Raw genomic sequence first — 15,663 nt, 5'->3', positions numbered from 1 at the left:
AATTCAATGTGCTGTTAATGGCTTTACAATTTTTGTGAAATCCTTAATAAATTGCCTGTAGTAGCCAAGCATTCCTAGGAATTGTCTTACTTCTTTTTCGCTTTTTGGTATTGGCCATATTGCTTCAATTTTGTCGCTGTTGGGTCGTACTCCGTCTTCAGAGACTGTATGACCTAAAAATTGAGTTTCTTTTCTAAAGAACTCGCATTTGTCAAGTTTAATTTTTAATCTTGCTTCTTTCAATTTTGCGAAAACTTACGATAAATTTTTCAAATGCTCTTGAAGTGAAAAGTCGCTGGGGCATTCTTCAAGCCAATGACATACGAGTAAACTCATATTTGCCACCATTTACGGAAAATGCAGTTTTTTCTGTGTCTTCCTTCGCCAACTGAATTTGGTGGAAGCCAGAAACTAAATCAATTGTTGAAAAGTATTTAGCCCTTCCCAATTTGTCCAGAATGTCTGTTATCTCTGGGTTAGGGTACATGTCGTTAATGGTTTTTTCGTTTAGTTTTCTGTAATCTATAACTAAACGGATTTTCTTCTGACCGGACGAGTCTGATTTCTTAAGACGCGTCCACACTACGCCGAGCGGCCTTGGCCGCCCGGTAATCCGACTAAATGTGGACGTACCTCCCGGGCAGCGTTGTCAATGTTCCAGTTTAAACTGGATTCTTCCAGCTTTTTTTCTTCGATCTAGTCAAACAGTTAAACCTTGAAATCTTCCAGTTTTTTTCAAATATTGTCCAGTTTTATCCAGTTTTTTTTATATTGTGCTTTAGTTTTACCAATTTTATGTGAAATAAATTCACAATGTATAAATATTATCCCTCCCTCACCCTTTCTATTCCTTAACCAATTTCGTTTTTTGACATTATTCGTTCGATCGATCAAAGAGGTATTTGCCTTGGATCGATATTTCTTTTCTTAACACTCTCAGTGTTATTTTCCTCCTGCTTACACTTCCGAATTCAATACGATTAGTACGCAGAGCGTGTGGTGTCTACCCAAGCAGCAACGTTCTAGGTTTATATACATATTATATGTTCTAGGTCCTCCAAAACATGCTGAAGTTCAGACCAATTGATCTACCATTTCAACAACGACTGGTGCAATGTTTATAACAAGAAATCTAACCCTAAATGGTTCATAGAGCCCGCGTGCTATGCTGACTTTGAGTTTATATAAGCATTTTATGTTATAGGTCCTCCAATTCATTCTGAAGTTTAGAAGATCATAGGATCAATGTGCTCCATTGACTTTAATTGATATGAATATTAAACCCAAGTAATATTGCTTCCGTTTACATCCGTTTACATCAATCGACCCTTCAACGAAATGAAAATCCGAAAATCTCATGTGTCACAACATGCAGCAAAGATTATTTTTAGGTTACCTAAAAAAGGAAAACCTGTAAAATTAATAAGACCGGCTGTATCTTCCTCAATCGAAATCCATTCCATCCAATCCAAAAGAGCTTCTCACAATTAAAACCTGAGTAGGTATCCGAGAGAACTTCTCTAAAATCAATCGTCCCGGCAATACGTTATTCATAGCTTTATAGTACTCCATTCGCGACGGCGGAGAGTTAACTTTGGGAAACATGAAAAGATAACCGGAATAATTCTAAAATCAATCGGACCGGCGTTATATTCCGTCATTCATCTATATTGATATATAAGTTCTGATGTTAAGCGGCCCTTACACGATCAGTAGCATTGACATTATCAGTAATGACAATAGTAGCAAAAATCACTCCATTCCGCATTATCATTATTCTTCAACCCTACACGATCATTCTTATCACTTGCAGGAATGCAGCAACTCTAGCCTTCATAGTCGTAAGAGAAATCAACACATTTTCGAAATTAAAATTATCAATGTAAATTAAATTTATTGTGTCAAATAAACATCTCCATCAATAACTTGGAAGGTTTTCTGCAAACAATGAAAAAATCTTAATCGAAACTTGTTTCTAATAATGATTTTTAACGAACATATAGGCAATTTGATCTTTTCTTATAATGGTTTTCAGTAATGGATGAAGAAGGTACAGAATAATTTGTTATGAGCATCTGTATATTAACCATCGCGAAAAAAATTGTAACGGATTTTCAGATGGAATGGGCAAACTTTTAAAATCAAATAATATAAATGAAAATCATTTTCTTCCCATCAAATATGTTGCTCTATGTAGTAGAGTAACTGGTTTTCCGCATATGGTGAAAAAACCTTAAACTAAAATAATATCTGAATTCGATTCGGGTATAATTTTATTTTATAATAATAAATTTTAGTAGGGATTTCAGAAAAATTATAAAAAATTGATTAGCTAAGGTTCAGTGCTACGTATTTTATGCATTCTAGTAACAACAAGTAATAACTTTCATTCAAATTTTAGATATTTAAAATTCTCTTGGGCCCATTAACCCGATAGAGAATAAATTTCCTCCCAAACATAGATTTTAACACAAGATGTCGCACAGTATCCTAGACACCACGAATGATAGTGTCCCTGCCCTATTACAGAAATGATGGAGCGAGATCAGAAAATCTGGATATGCATCATTATTGCCCGTCATATCATTTTTTAAAATCTTACACGATCATTGTTATTGTCTTTCTGACGAAGTAGTGTCATTATTACTTATCGTGTAAGGGACCCTTTATGTTTAATTTTATGGGTGAACGTGAGTTTGTCTTGTTCAATATAAAGGACGTCTTTGAATTTAGCTATCAGTCCTCTCAAAGCGCGTCTCTCTCCATTGTTCATGTGGTGGTCTCGAATAGTGTAGTTAATAGGGTCAACTTGTTTTGGTAAATCAATCAAATCGAACGGGTCATTTTCATTCATTTCTTTGTATGGTTAATCGCGGAGTGTGATTTTGTTGGAATTTATTTCCAGTGATGTTTTTAAATGGTTTTGTGCAGCATAGAAGGCTGAATACCTTGACTTCTGTAGAGTCCAGGCAATATTGTGAAATTTTTGAAGGGTTTTTATTCGTTAATAAAAAATTTCTCCATCTCTCTTGATTTTAATTTTGATGAATTGAAATTCTTGTTCTATAAAATTTATCTTGTATTCTTCGGGGAATTTTCTCTTCATTTGATTTGTTTTTCTCCCAATTTTCAAAGTATTCTTACGGATATCGATTTGAGCATTTAAATCTCGTAATGATTCATAGCCTATCAACCCGTCAAGAAACTTATGAAATTTGAAAATACAGAATTTCTATTTTTTATTAATAAGGAATGGATCGCATAGGGCGGATTTGTTTATTGAGTGTGTCATGCTTACGATTGTGACCTTAATTCCCGACTCGGTTTTGCAGTTGTTTATGTTAACGTGTTCTGGGGCAAGATAATTTTTGTTCGCACCTGTGTCGATCAAAAATTTCATTTCCCCTTTTGAAGTTGAAATTGAAACGTAAGGTATGAAGTTATTGTTGGTTATTTTCTTGTTTGTGGTATTTCGTCCACGTGAAAATTTAGCTCATCATCAACGAGGTAATTATCGTCGTCTGAGTCATGTAATGAATCATCAACTTGCTGTGAGGTGTCGGATTCTTCTTTACGTATACTATTGCCCTCATGATTATTTGTTTCCGCACGAGACCTAGCGGTTCTCATTGAGACGTCTTCGTCACCTGGTATATTTCTGGTGGTTTTAAATTTCCCTGAACTGAACGTTGTTGCTATTGTTCATATTTGTTGGCTTTACTTTAGTCGAAGAAACGGGTGAGTCGATGAAACGGGTGAGTATCATGAGGCTCACCAGATTATTGATGGCTTTCATTCAGAGCCTATAATCTTCCATTGTTGCTGCCGATGATTTTATGGCAGTGTCGATAGTCTTGATTCTATTGTAGTATTCTGGTAGCTGTAGCGTGCAGAATTCACAGCTACGGTTCCGCCACTGTTCTAAGGATTTTTGAAGGCGAGTGGCTTAAGCGCCAACTCTAAGAGGACCACTCGCGCGAGATTTGCCCGGCAAAGGACCAGTCTTGCAACTGGCCTCGGAAAATTGTTAAAGAATCGCTCGAAGAGTGACTCATCCCAAAATGTTTCCTAAACGCTTTCCTATGCCTTGCTCGGCTTCTCGCTCAAGGATCGGAGGAAATTCGCAAGAGGACCTGGTGGAAAAGGACGCAACCAAAATGACCTGCTGTTCAAATTTCACCTTTCGCTTCAGAGACACGAGTGAGATTCAAAGAACACTCAACAAAATTATAATACTCACAAACGTATATGTTCACCCGAGACTCAGACGGTTTTTCCAAATAACGAAACAAAAAATATTCTATTTAAACATTCATTAACTTAGCTACATTACAAATATAATTTCCCTAAATTCCCTAATTCCTAACCCTACTGTATACACGTGCGTCTCCATTTGAAAATCAAAGCGCCGTCGATATTATATTCCGTGATCACTCAGCTCAGTTCATCATTCAAAAAAATACCCACCCACATGCGCATGTTCATAAAAGGTTGGGTACTCACGGTTTGAACTCAAACTGGCTCTGCCCGGAGTGCAGTTGTAGCGTAGCACTCCCTTCCGACGGAAATGGCTTTGTCGGGAACTTTGACTCCAGATCGTGGGGTCAGCAGTGCGTCCAGCGATGTTCCGAGCCTCGAAGATGATACATGTTCGAGGGAACAATAATCCCAAATAAACCGCCGTCGAACGGCTGTTCGACGCAATCAGTATAATTGCTTTATGGTTTGAAAAAAGCTTGACTTTACCTTTGGAGCTTTATTATTTAAAGCACACACGAACTTAACGAACTCCTAATATTCAAATTTCTTCCGCTAATTTCCCTATCAAATAGAAGTAACACAATTAACACATTTGGAAAAAAACGTCCAAACCAAGACCAAAAATTACTCCTAAAGACACACCGCGACGCGATTTCGAAAAAATCGCACTCCTGCCTCGTCCATAGATTGGGTCAAAGTGAACGAGCAAAAAGTATTACGGTTGCTTCAACAATTAACCCTTTTCCACCAGGAGAACAATATTTGCCGAAGCAAATAATGTTCTTTTTGAACCGCGAATTTCCCCAGATCCCCAGTCATGCAGCCAAACAAGTCACAATTGTCCGCTCTTTGTTTCAAGGTTGAGCCAGCTAATTCTCGCGATTCTTCCACGAAACCTGGCTTCTTTATTTTCCTCGCGCATGAGTGACCACTTAGAGCGTCGCTTAAGCTACTCGCTCCTGTATTGGTGTGGCGGAACATGAGCTTTACCTTGCTCTAAGATGTTGTGTTGCGTACAACAGCACAACGATTTCATGCAAGTTATGAACATCGTTGTGTGCAATGATCGACGGAAAAAAGTCTGTTTCATTTGTACTGAGTACTTATGTTTCATCAGAAGTTTGGCAAGTGTGGCTTAATGATGCACGGAACAATATTAAAATATTAACATAATAATTCCACCAACAAATAAATAAATAAATAAATAAATAAATAAATAAATAAATAAATAATTTAACTTAAAAGTAAGTGTTTATGTACAACACAAAAACAAAATACATAATACTTAACCAGAAAAACAAGAAATGCTAAATACTCCAATACACAAATGTACACCTGTTACATAGTTCCGGCATATTCCAGCCATGCCTGAGTTTCCTTTTTGTTGCCTGAGAATGTTGGCAGATTTTTGTTGGGATCAGGTGTTCTGAACTGTAAGAACGGGTCGTCAGCTTTCGCTTTCAGACTATTTATAGTACCTATCAGTTCATTCTGGTTTTCGGTTAAGTGTTTTATGTGGCTGAGCAAAGCCTCGATCGTCATTTTTATACTTTGGATATCAAAAGCAACAAATTGATATTCATCACATCCGAAACGATATTCGTTCTGGCAGTGAATTTAAGTTCAAAATAAATTTTATTTGGCGAGACGGTAGCAACGGCATATGCAGAATGGATACAACAAGTGGTTTTAGCTACCGTCAATTCATTTGCGACATCAGGAATTTCATAAGGTATTTCCGATTATGGCATCCGGCAACTGCAAAACCCAACCGCACACAGCAGCCTCAGGTTAGAAGTTAACAACAGCTGATATTCATTTGGCTGAAATGAAATTCAGTTCTGACGTTTCCGATAATCAAGATGAAAATGACACTGGGTGGAAAAAATAAACATCAAAATATTGAAAGACAAAAGTTCATTTGCTCATATTCAATGGTTGCCTGGATCTGTCATTTTAATTTTCGTTTAGAATATATAGGTTTTCGATGCAACCTAACTCGAAAATCTATGCATTTGATCTTAGCGAAGATGATTATTTCCAACACTGGTCGTCTATCTTCTACTTCGCGAGACAGGGCAGTGACGTAGCATCGTAGATGAAGTCGTAAGCAGACTGCGACTTGCTCGAGGTGGTCGCAATTCATTAGCGGAATAAACTCGCTGTTGAGTTGAGCTTTAACGGCGATTAGCGCTCCACCTCCCCGAGAATGCTGGCTTGATAACCGGCTCCGATCACAGCGATAGAATATGTAGTCGGTCGAGATCTCAGCACTATCAATGTCCTCCCGCAGCCAAGTTTCAGTGAAGACCAGGACATCGTAATCGCAACTAGTTAGCTGCAAACGTAATTACGCTGTTTTGGTGCGTATACCTCTGACATTCTGATAATACACGGAAATAAGACGTTCAGAGGAGCGCGTTCTCATTCCGACTCCAGAGGTTGAGGATGAATAGGGAATATCGGATGGTGCTGACGATTGACTGAAATCGTTTGGACTATCAGGTACTAAAATCAGCGGTATACGAGCATCGGACGTGTACTTGCCTGTGGATACAGTTTGGAAGTCCCCGTCTCCTCACCCAAACACAGGACCGGAACGACTGTAGGGTACTAGCGATATGAACTTGACTGTGATGGGGGAATAAGGGGCTACCAAATTGCTTGAATCTTTGCGTCCCGGGATGACAGCGTCTGGTTTAAAGGTGTGACTGGAGATGTAGGCTTGGTTTCTAGTATCAACATCGATGTGTTAAATGTCAAATGTTGAAATGTTAAATGTTGAAAGAAAAAGTTTTTCAATCACTTACAGGAGAATGTTTATCTGCATTTCCTGGAGTCCGGGTAGGTTGTGCCGGTTTGTAGATTCGAACCCAATGGCGGGATAACTTCTCCTGGCAGCTGCGAGACCTTGATGTCCACTCAGGTGTCTCATTAGTCTGTCTGGTGTCTGCTCCGCTTCAAACTCGGCAACGATGTTCTAGATTTACACTCTGTTAGCACTGTACACTTTTGTTCACCATTGGCCTTTAGACTGCGCCAATCACTTTTGTCTCAAATTCCGAACACTATTTTTGTCACTGACTCATATTCCGAATACTTTTGTCTCAAATTCCGAACAGCAAAAATGCATTTATACTCGCAAAATAATGGATTTGGTTTTCGTAATTATTAATTGTATTTGTTTTTTTTAGTTTACATGGTTTCGGGACCAAGGGCGCTATATCGGTATCGATACCTGTAAATTATGTTAAAATGAAGTCTAGAACCCAAAGAATGTCAGGATTTTGATTATTAAATTATTTATAGCATTAAAGCACAGTAAATTCACATTTAAAAATGAACTGTTCGCATCTTGAATCATGCGTAGAAACTTGATTCATATTCCGAACACTAATTTAAATGAACATTTCTGCATAAAATATCATTTTTTTGACGTAGGACTTATCTTTCATTTCTATACTGGGGTGTAATTTCAGAGTTTCGAAAACGAAAGCGTTACGTCGGAGAACGAGATTTTGAGCGTTAATAGCTCCTAAACAACTGAACGAGATGGTATGATAAACACTTAATTCGAAAGATAAAATGTCTACGCGTTCTATGCTTGTTACTTTTTGATCCAAAAACTGGTTCCAACAGCCTTGAAATTGCTTTCAAAACAGGCTACTAAAATCACAAATCAGTATAAAAGCGAGTGTCGCTCGGAGATCCACCCAGTTATGATTGCGCAACGATTGAGGTACCATCGCTGGAATGAATGGTTTTTTCTCTAACACAGAATTCAAAACCATGGAGCCAAGGGAAATCAGCATTGCAAAATAGATATAAGCAGCGGATACTTCTGTGCTCACTTGTGTTTCTGCAAATTGGAATGTTTCTCTAACATAGACTTCAAAACATTGGAGCCTGAGGAAACTGGTATTGCAAATTAGATACAAGCAGCGGGTACTTTTGTACTCGTTTGCGCTTTTGTAAATTGGAATGTTTCCCTAACACAGAATTCAAAACCATGGAGTCTGGGGAAACTGGCATTGCAAATTAGATGCAATCAGCGGGTACATTTGTGCTCGGTTGCGTTTTTGCAAATTGGAATGTTTCCCTAACACAGACTTCAATACCAGTGAGCCTGAGGAAACTGTTATTGCAAATTAGATACAAGCAGCGTTAGATACTTTCGTACTCGTTGGCGTTTTTGCAAATTGGAATGTTTCTCTAAGGCGGCTCACACACCAGAGCAGTAATGAACTAGCAAGCTGCAATACGCAATGTGCAACAGGCAACATGCTTTGTTGTGCTTCGCATACCGAAGCAATAAAAACGTCTGACATTATGCAAACAATCTACTTAATGAACGAAACTTGCCAAATTATGGGCGATAAGTTGCTTTTCAACAGACACGTTGTTTTGCTAGCGATATATATTGCCCTACAAAGGCGATAGCGATATCGTATTGCGTCGGTGTGCGAGATCAACAAAAATTCAATGGAAAAACTCATTGATGATAATATTGCTTATTGCATGTTGATAGTTGCTACTTGCCTATTGCTCCGATGTGCGAGCCGCCTAACACAGATTTCGAAACCATGGAGCCTAGGGAAACTAGCATTGCAAAATATATGCAATTTGTGGGTACTTTTGTACTCGCTTGCGTTTCTGCAAGTCGGAATGTATCCCTAACACGGATTCCAAAACCATGGAGCGTTGGCATTGCAAATGAGATGCAGCGGCGATATCGTACTCAATGATAACCACTACCATAATGAATGAATTGACCTAAATTGGGATTTTTTGCAATTGAATTCGTAAATTGTTTCATTCATTCACTAGTTCAATAAATAATTTAATCAAAACAAACAAAAGATTGCCCTGTGCAGCGGCGATATCGTACCCAATGAGGAACATCCAAGGGACGATAATTGCTAATTGAAAAAACACAAATGATTACTAAGCAACGGCAGTCCTACGTCAACCTTATATATCATAGGCATGACCTATCCACAGTTTTTTCAACCATTTATTGTACAGGGTTTTCCAACTTTAAATCCCGAAAGTAAATTGAAATAAAACACACTTAGAATTCGAATTTCGATGAAACTTTTATTTCAAATTAAAGTTTGGTTTATGCCATTATGTGTGAAATACAACATCATTCAAATGTCCACCTAGGGCTTCTTCGCACACCTTAATTCGGAAGAGGTAATTTTCGATGACTTTTCGGCACATATGGGGCGGTATCTCGGTCATAACTTCACGAATGTTGTCTTTCAAATGTTCAAGAGTTTGCGGAGAGTTGGCATAGACACGGTCTTTCGCATAACCCCACAAAAAAAAGTCTAGCGGGTTCAAATCGCATGATCTGGACGGCCAATTGGCATCACCCAAACGCGAAATTATGCGTCCCTCAAATTTCGTTCGCAATATGGCCATGTTCGGTCGTGTTATGTGGCACGTGGCGCCGTCCTGCTGAAACCACATGTCATCCGTATCCATATCTTCAATTTGTGGCAAAAAAAAAATCGCATGGGCCATAGCGCGCACCATTCACAGTTACCGTCTCGTCGTCCTCATTTTCAAAGAAATATGACCCGATGACTCCACCAGACCATAATGCGCACCAAAAAGTGACTTTTGGCGGATGCAATGGCCTCTCAACAATCACGTAGGGATTTTCTGAGCCCCATATACGGAAATTTTGGGTGTTCTCATAGCCACCGAGCTCGAAATGTGCCTCATCGCTGAAGAAAATTTGATGCGAAAATTCAGCATTTTGCTGCTGTTGTTCGTTCACCCAATCGACGTATGCCCGACGCATTCCATGGTCACCACGCTCTAATTTTTGTACCAGTTGGACTTTATATGGATGTCCAAATGCAAAATTCGCCACAATGATGTGTTTGACAAGCCCAATTGCTGAGCACGCCGTGGAATCGAAACATTCGGGTCATTCTCCACACTGGCAGCAACAGCAGCAATATTTTCGGCCGAACGCACATTACGATGATGCACAGGTTTCACAATATCCGCTACGGATCCAGTTTGTTCGAGTTTACGCACTACATTAGCGATTGTGTGCTCTGTAGGCCGTCCATGACGACCAAAATCCGTCCGTAATGCTCGAAAAACATTTGCCGGTTTTTCATCATTTTTATAGTATAATTTAACAAAATTAACACGTGCGTGTGCGATACTAAAACGATCCATATTGTAAAATGACAGACATTCAACTAACGATATGACGCTTTGGTTGACAGCTATGTCAAACGGTTTTCAGCGCAGGGCTGTATACTTTCGGAAGCCCGAAATGGAAAACTCTGTAGATTCTTATCATTTTATGCACTTGACATGAAAACAACAAAGGAAATAGTTGAAAAAACTACAAAAAGTGAAAAATTAACGATGCTTGTTTTTCACAGAATTTGCTAACGAAAATATTTTATCATTGGTTTTGACTGTCACTTTCTCGCAAATGCCTAATATTATCAATTATAGGCTGCATCGATATCTGTAAATGATGATAAAATGATGGCTATAACCCAAAGAATTTCAGGGTTTTGATTATTTAATCATTTATAACATTAAAGTTCAGTAAATTTACATTCGAAAATGAAGTGTCATGCGTAGAAACTTGATTCATATTCCGAACACTACATCAATATTAATTTTAATGAAGATTTCTGCATAAAATATAACTTTTTTTCACCCAGTTATTGTAGGTTCATACATTCTCTAGCACTTAACATGAAAACAGCAAACAAAATAATTAAAAAAAAACTACAAAAACTGAAAAATTAACGATGCTTGATTTTTACGGAATTTGCTAACGCAAACATTTTATCATTGGTTTTGACTGTCACTTTTTTGCAAAAATATTATAAATTATAGGCTGTATTGATATCTGTGAATGATGTCAAAACGAAGCCTATACCTCAGAGAATATCTGTGTTTTGATTATTCAATTATTTATAACATAAAAGTTTAGTAAATTTACATTTAAAAATGAAGTGTTTGGAATTTGAGACTGTTCGTCATATGAGACAAAACGGCTACTACGGAGACTACTGTGCATCCTCGAGAGCCGCTTGTGTTCTATAGAACCGATCGACGCTCAACTTCAATCAAGGCAGAAAATAAAGAGAATTGTTATTTACGGGTTTTGCCAATTTGCGTCCGGAGGAATAATCCTATTTGTCGTCCACAAAAGGGTTTGCCTCGGGTAACTTTGCTTCGACTGTGCTCTTCCTTCTCCAATCGGAATGGTTACGATCAATAATTGCTGACGGGATTGAACAAATCATCAACTCGATTCGAACGGGAATAGGATCAAATTTTAATCAACAATCCAGCGTTTGACCATTATCCGGTTCCCAACCGAATGTTGATTCTGATTCAACTGCAGATGATGTCACATTGTGCGGTTAATCCCTCAGAATGCCTCCTTCCATCCACACATGTGGGAGTTCGATTACGAAGAAAGCTGATTATGTTCGTTCTTTTCTCATACATGAAATCACGCACACACAGGCACATCAACGGTCTGTACCTTATGAAGGACATGTTTGCGAATTATACATAATGAAGTTCAAACAAGAGTCTGGCTCCAACTGGTTCCGGCACATGCCGATGAGCGCTTGTGCTCGTCTATTCTCGATGGATTGTTGAAATTTGAAAATATCTGCTTTTTTATCTCTTTCCAGATCCGATTAAAACTGCCGTCGTTGCGAGGGCTACCGTTTCATCGAACGGCTCGAAAGCTGCCATCATCAGCCTGGCTTATTCAAACCCGTGGCAGTCGGATTAAAGCAGGAGCGTCGCATTGGCTGCGAAGATTGAGACGACCTTCGTCATTTTTTTATATCGAAACCGACGTCACCCTTGCCGCCGCCGCCGCCGCCGCCACCAGACACCATCACCGTAAGTTGTGGTGGGTGCTGGGTGGGGGCCATGCGTCGCCGGAAGCCTGTCGAGGGCTTCCTACTGTGTGGTCTCTTCTTCTGGACGCTACTGGTGCATCTGATCTCGACATGTTTGGCGATACAGCTGGAGGAACGTATGGAGATCGTGCGAAAAGTGCTGAAGGAAGTGCCTTTGATCGATGGGTAGGTTAGAGTTATCATTGTCTTCACATGACGTTAGCAGTAATCGTATCAATTTTTCCAACAGTCACAACGATCTGCCATGGAATATACGCAAATTTCTCAAGAACCAGCTGCGGGAGTTTCGATTCGGCGAAGATCTCCGCGATATCACACCATGGTCAACGAGCGCCTGGAGTCACACCGATTTGCGCCGGTTGAAGGAGGGAATGGTAGCAGCACAGGTAAGAACCAACATGATATTTCGACGACTGAAGACGAAGAGCGAAGGAAAAACAAAACGTTTCCTCAACAGTCCCTCCCCTGATCCCTGATGGCCATTAAGTGCAGGCTCACGGGCGCAAATTTTGTTCCGGAAAACTGTTGTTTTTGTGTCGTTCCACCCACCCATCCTCCCCTGCTTCCACACACTCAAACCACGACAAATGAATCGATGATGATTGCGAGAAGTTTGTTTCGAGTCTCTGTGGGCTCAGGTTCGGTTTTCCGGATGATGACGCAGATAAGTGTTCATCATCGAGCTGTTGGGAGTGTTGTTCTGGGAGTAAGGCAGCCCCACTTTAGTCGGTCCGATTTTTGTCGTTTGTTGTTATTATGACGACTAGAGAAGAAACGCACTGTCTGCAAACTGATTTCCGTTATGCTGTGTTTGCTTGTGTATCTTCGCACTAGAGGGTTCTCATAGAAACTATAGCAGACCAATTTTCGTTTCGAGATCTGGAAATTTGGAAATTTCGTCGGAAAACCCGCCATAACTCGGAGTGTCGTTCAGTCAAACCATTATGATAGACCGTTCCCTTCAAATGGTTTTTTTTCGCATCTGAAATAAACATGAATCCATTTCATTTCCGCAAGCCCTCCCGAGGAAGTAAATATTTTTACGACCTTTTTTTTCTTCTGACCATAAATCTCGTCCTTTTCGCATTACCTTTTTTATGTTTGTCTTGTTTTTTTTCTCTCTACATCAGCCGGAGATAACGGTGGGAAAACACAGAAAATCTTTGCTCTGCATCTGGGCTACAATGCTCAACTGCCGGCTGCGATTTGGGTGGAAGATACTTGAGCGGCACTTTCGCTTGATGTCTAGAGTTATATACTCCACCCACCGCCGGCAAGAAATAGGGAGGGGTTGCCTGCAGTCAGGTTCTACCGAGGAGAAGGCCGAGCAAATGGAAAAAATAAAAGTGAAAATGAAAGTCTAGTCCGTGCGAAATGAAGACGATCTTGCTGTCTGGTGGTCGCCTGGAGCAATCCCTCTTCCACTACGGTCGGCACTAAATCATATCTCTTTATTCGTCTGGAAATGCCTTCTGGTACTGTCGGACTGTCGGTCGGTCGGATGCTGCGCTTGTATGTTTGCGGTTTGAAATATTGGAGGGTAATAATGATAATGGAGTATATCTTGCGATAACGGTTCTCGATAGTTTTCGAATGTCTATTTGAATGATTCTGATAAATAGGTTGTGGCACCAGGAGTTATCAGTTATTGAAAATGATGCTTCCAAATTAGCCCGACCTTGTTGTGGGTCATTTATAATTCAATGAGGGTAAGTACCGAACATTTATTATACATTTGGAGGCAATGGAAAGTTCTTCTACTTCTATCGTGATACGTTGGATACAAAAAATGAAATGAATAGAACTACAGTACTACAGTGATGTCCAAAATAAAAAAAATTAGGCCTTTACCTCGAGGAATGGGTGAAAATGTGTTTTTGTTAATTGTTAAGACACCGGTGAACTGTTTTTCCGTCTATACAACCTGGATGAGATAGACCTTGGTTACCACTGTTGTCATCGACGGATAACATTTTTTTTTGTTATTGTTGACAATTATTGGATGAAATAAATTGATTGAATAAAGTGATGAATAGTGGAAGGAATGAAATATTTTAGAGCTGAAAAGATTAGGAGAATTGAAGAGAGAAATTAAATTATACGAATATTTAAATAAGATATAAGTTAGCAAGATAGAAACGAGAACAATGAAGATTAGCGCAGACGTAGAAATTTTATTTTCAAATACAGAAATTCCAAGATTGCAAAAAATAAAAAAGAGACTGAAGAACAGTGAAAGGTTGGAAAAATTGCAAAACGAAGAAAGTATTCATGTAATTTTCTTCTCGTAAATTATTGTTTAAGAATAATTATTATAATATAAACTTTTCACTTTTGAGCCGTTGAAAAATAAATACACGAGCTACAACGAAGTAGTTTGAAATCGATGGGAACTCATAAAACACGTCCCGATATAAATATAAAGTCATTTGTTATATTTAACAAAAATATATCGCAATAATCTTCCTGAATCTTCATTCAAAAAGCAGAATCACTTTGGTATGACCATCTCAAAAACCACGAAATCCAAAAATATAAAAGTGTTGTCTACATTGATTGGCGTAGGACTACGACTAGGACTACGATATTATTATTTGTTTACTGTTTCAGAATGAAAAGACATTTAATAACAAGCTCGGAAAAACTTCGTGAGTTTTCCAGGTGAAAAAAGAACTTCTTGAAATAAACATTATGAATGTAAATCAACTTTCCTGTATCGAATATGTATTCTTTGTAATAGAGTAACACATGTTAAACATGTGGTAGAAAAAGTTTTAAAAAAGTGTGTCTGATAATGATTTTATATTATGATGATGAGGTTTTAGTTGAAATTCTGGGAAATGCTATCAGATTAGCAGGCCCGAACGAAATTTAATGAAAGTTTATCTCTGCAGTATTTGAAAACACACAGTCTTGACCCTTATAGCTCGATAAGGGTCAAGACTGTGTGTTTTCAAATACTGCAGAGATAAACTTTCATTAAATTTCGTTCGGGCCTGCTAATCTGATAGAAAGCATAGTTTGTCGACCCACTTTCTTCGTCATACGGATAAGACGAATAGTATCCGACTTCATATCTCAAGTAGACATGAAACATAAACCGAAACCCAAAATCGTCCGTTGAAGTGTTTTTTCAGTCATTTGGCTCCTTGGCACAAAGGCACAGATAATTAGAGTTTTAAAACCGGTTCTTTCGTTGTTTTTAACACATTGCGGACCGCTCACGAGTTTTCTCGTGTTTCATGTTCCATCTATTACGGATGGATTACGAAATAACCCGTGTTTTCGACACTTGATGGTTAAATCCTTCGTCTGCCACGAATCTAACAAGGCCTACCGATGGCTCGCCTTCGTCTCATCCACAACGAAAGAAACGATCTCATTCGTGGAATCCGAACAAATGAAGCGTACAAGTTTGCCCCAAAACGTGCGGTCCTTAATGTGTTAATATGACTGTTGATATAATTTTGAA

The 15,663-nt window shown here is 38.9% G+C and overlaps 1 protein-coding gene and 1 pseudogene across 4 annotated transcripts in view; both read left to right on the top strand.

Annotated features, from left to right (window-relative positions):
* Positions 1 to 15,663, top strand: part of LOC129775497 (dipeptidase 1) — a 509,186-nt gene that overhangs the window by 454,669 nt on the left and 38,854 nt on the right. For all 4 annotated transcript variants that reach the window (XM_055780305.1, XM_055780304.1, XM_055780303.1 and 1 more), the window contains 2 exons: positions 11,955 to 12,356; positions 12,421 to 12,577. In XM_055780305.1, the coding sequence (XP_055636280.1) occupies positions 12,202 to 12,356; positions 12,421 to 12,577 (312 nt within the window). In that variant the 5' untranslated portion in view covers positions 11,955 to 12,201. The remainder of the gene's footprint in view (positions 1 to 11,954; positions 12,357 to 12,420; positions 12,578 to 15,663) is intronic.
* LOC129780890 (U4 spliceosomal RNA) lies at positions 9,123 to 9,199 on the top strand (annotated as a pseudogene).

This window comes from Toxorhynchites rutilus, chromosome 3 (genome assembly GCF_029784135.1).
Source record: "Toxorhynchites rutilus septentrionalis strain SRP chromosome 3, ASM2978413v1, whole genome shotgun sequence".
Classification (NCBI taxonomy): Eukaryota; Metazoa; Arthropoda; class Insecta; order Diptera; family Culicidae; genus Toxorhynchites; species Toxorhynchites rutilus.
The sequence above is the reverse complement of the archived record's forward strand: the minus strand, read 5'-3'. Positions and strand labels throughout refer to the sequence as shown.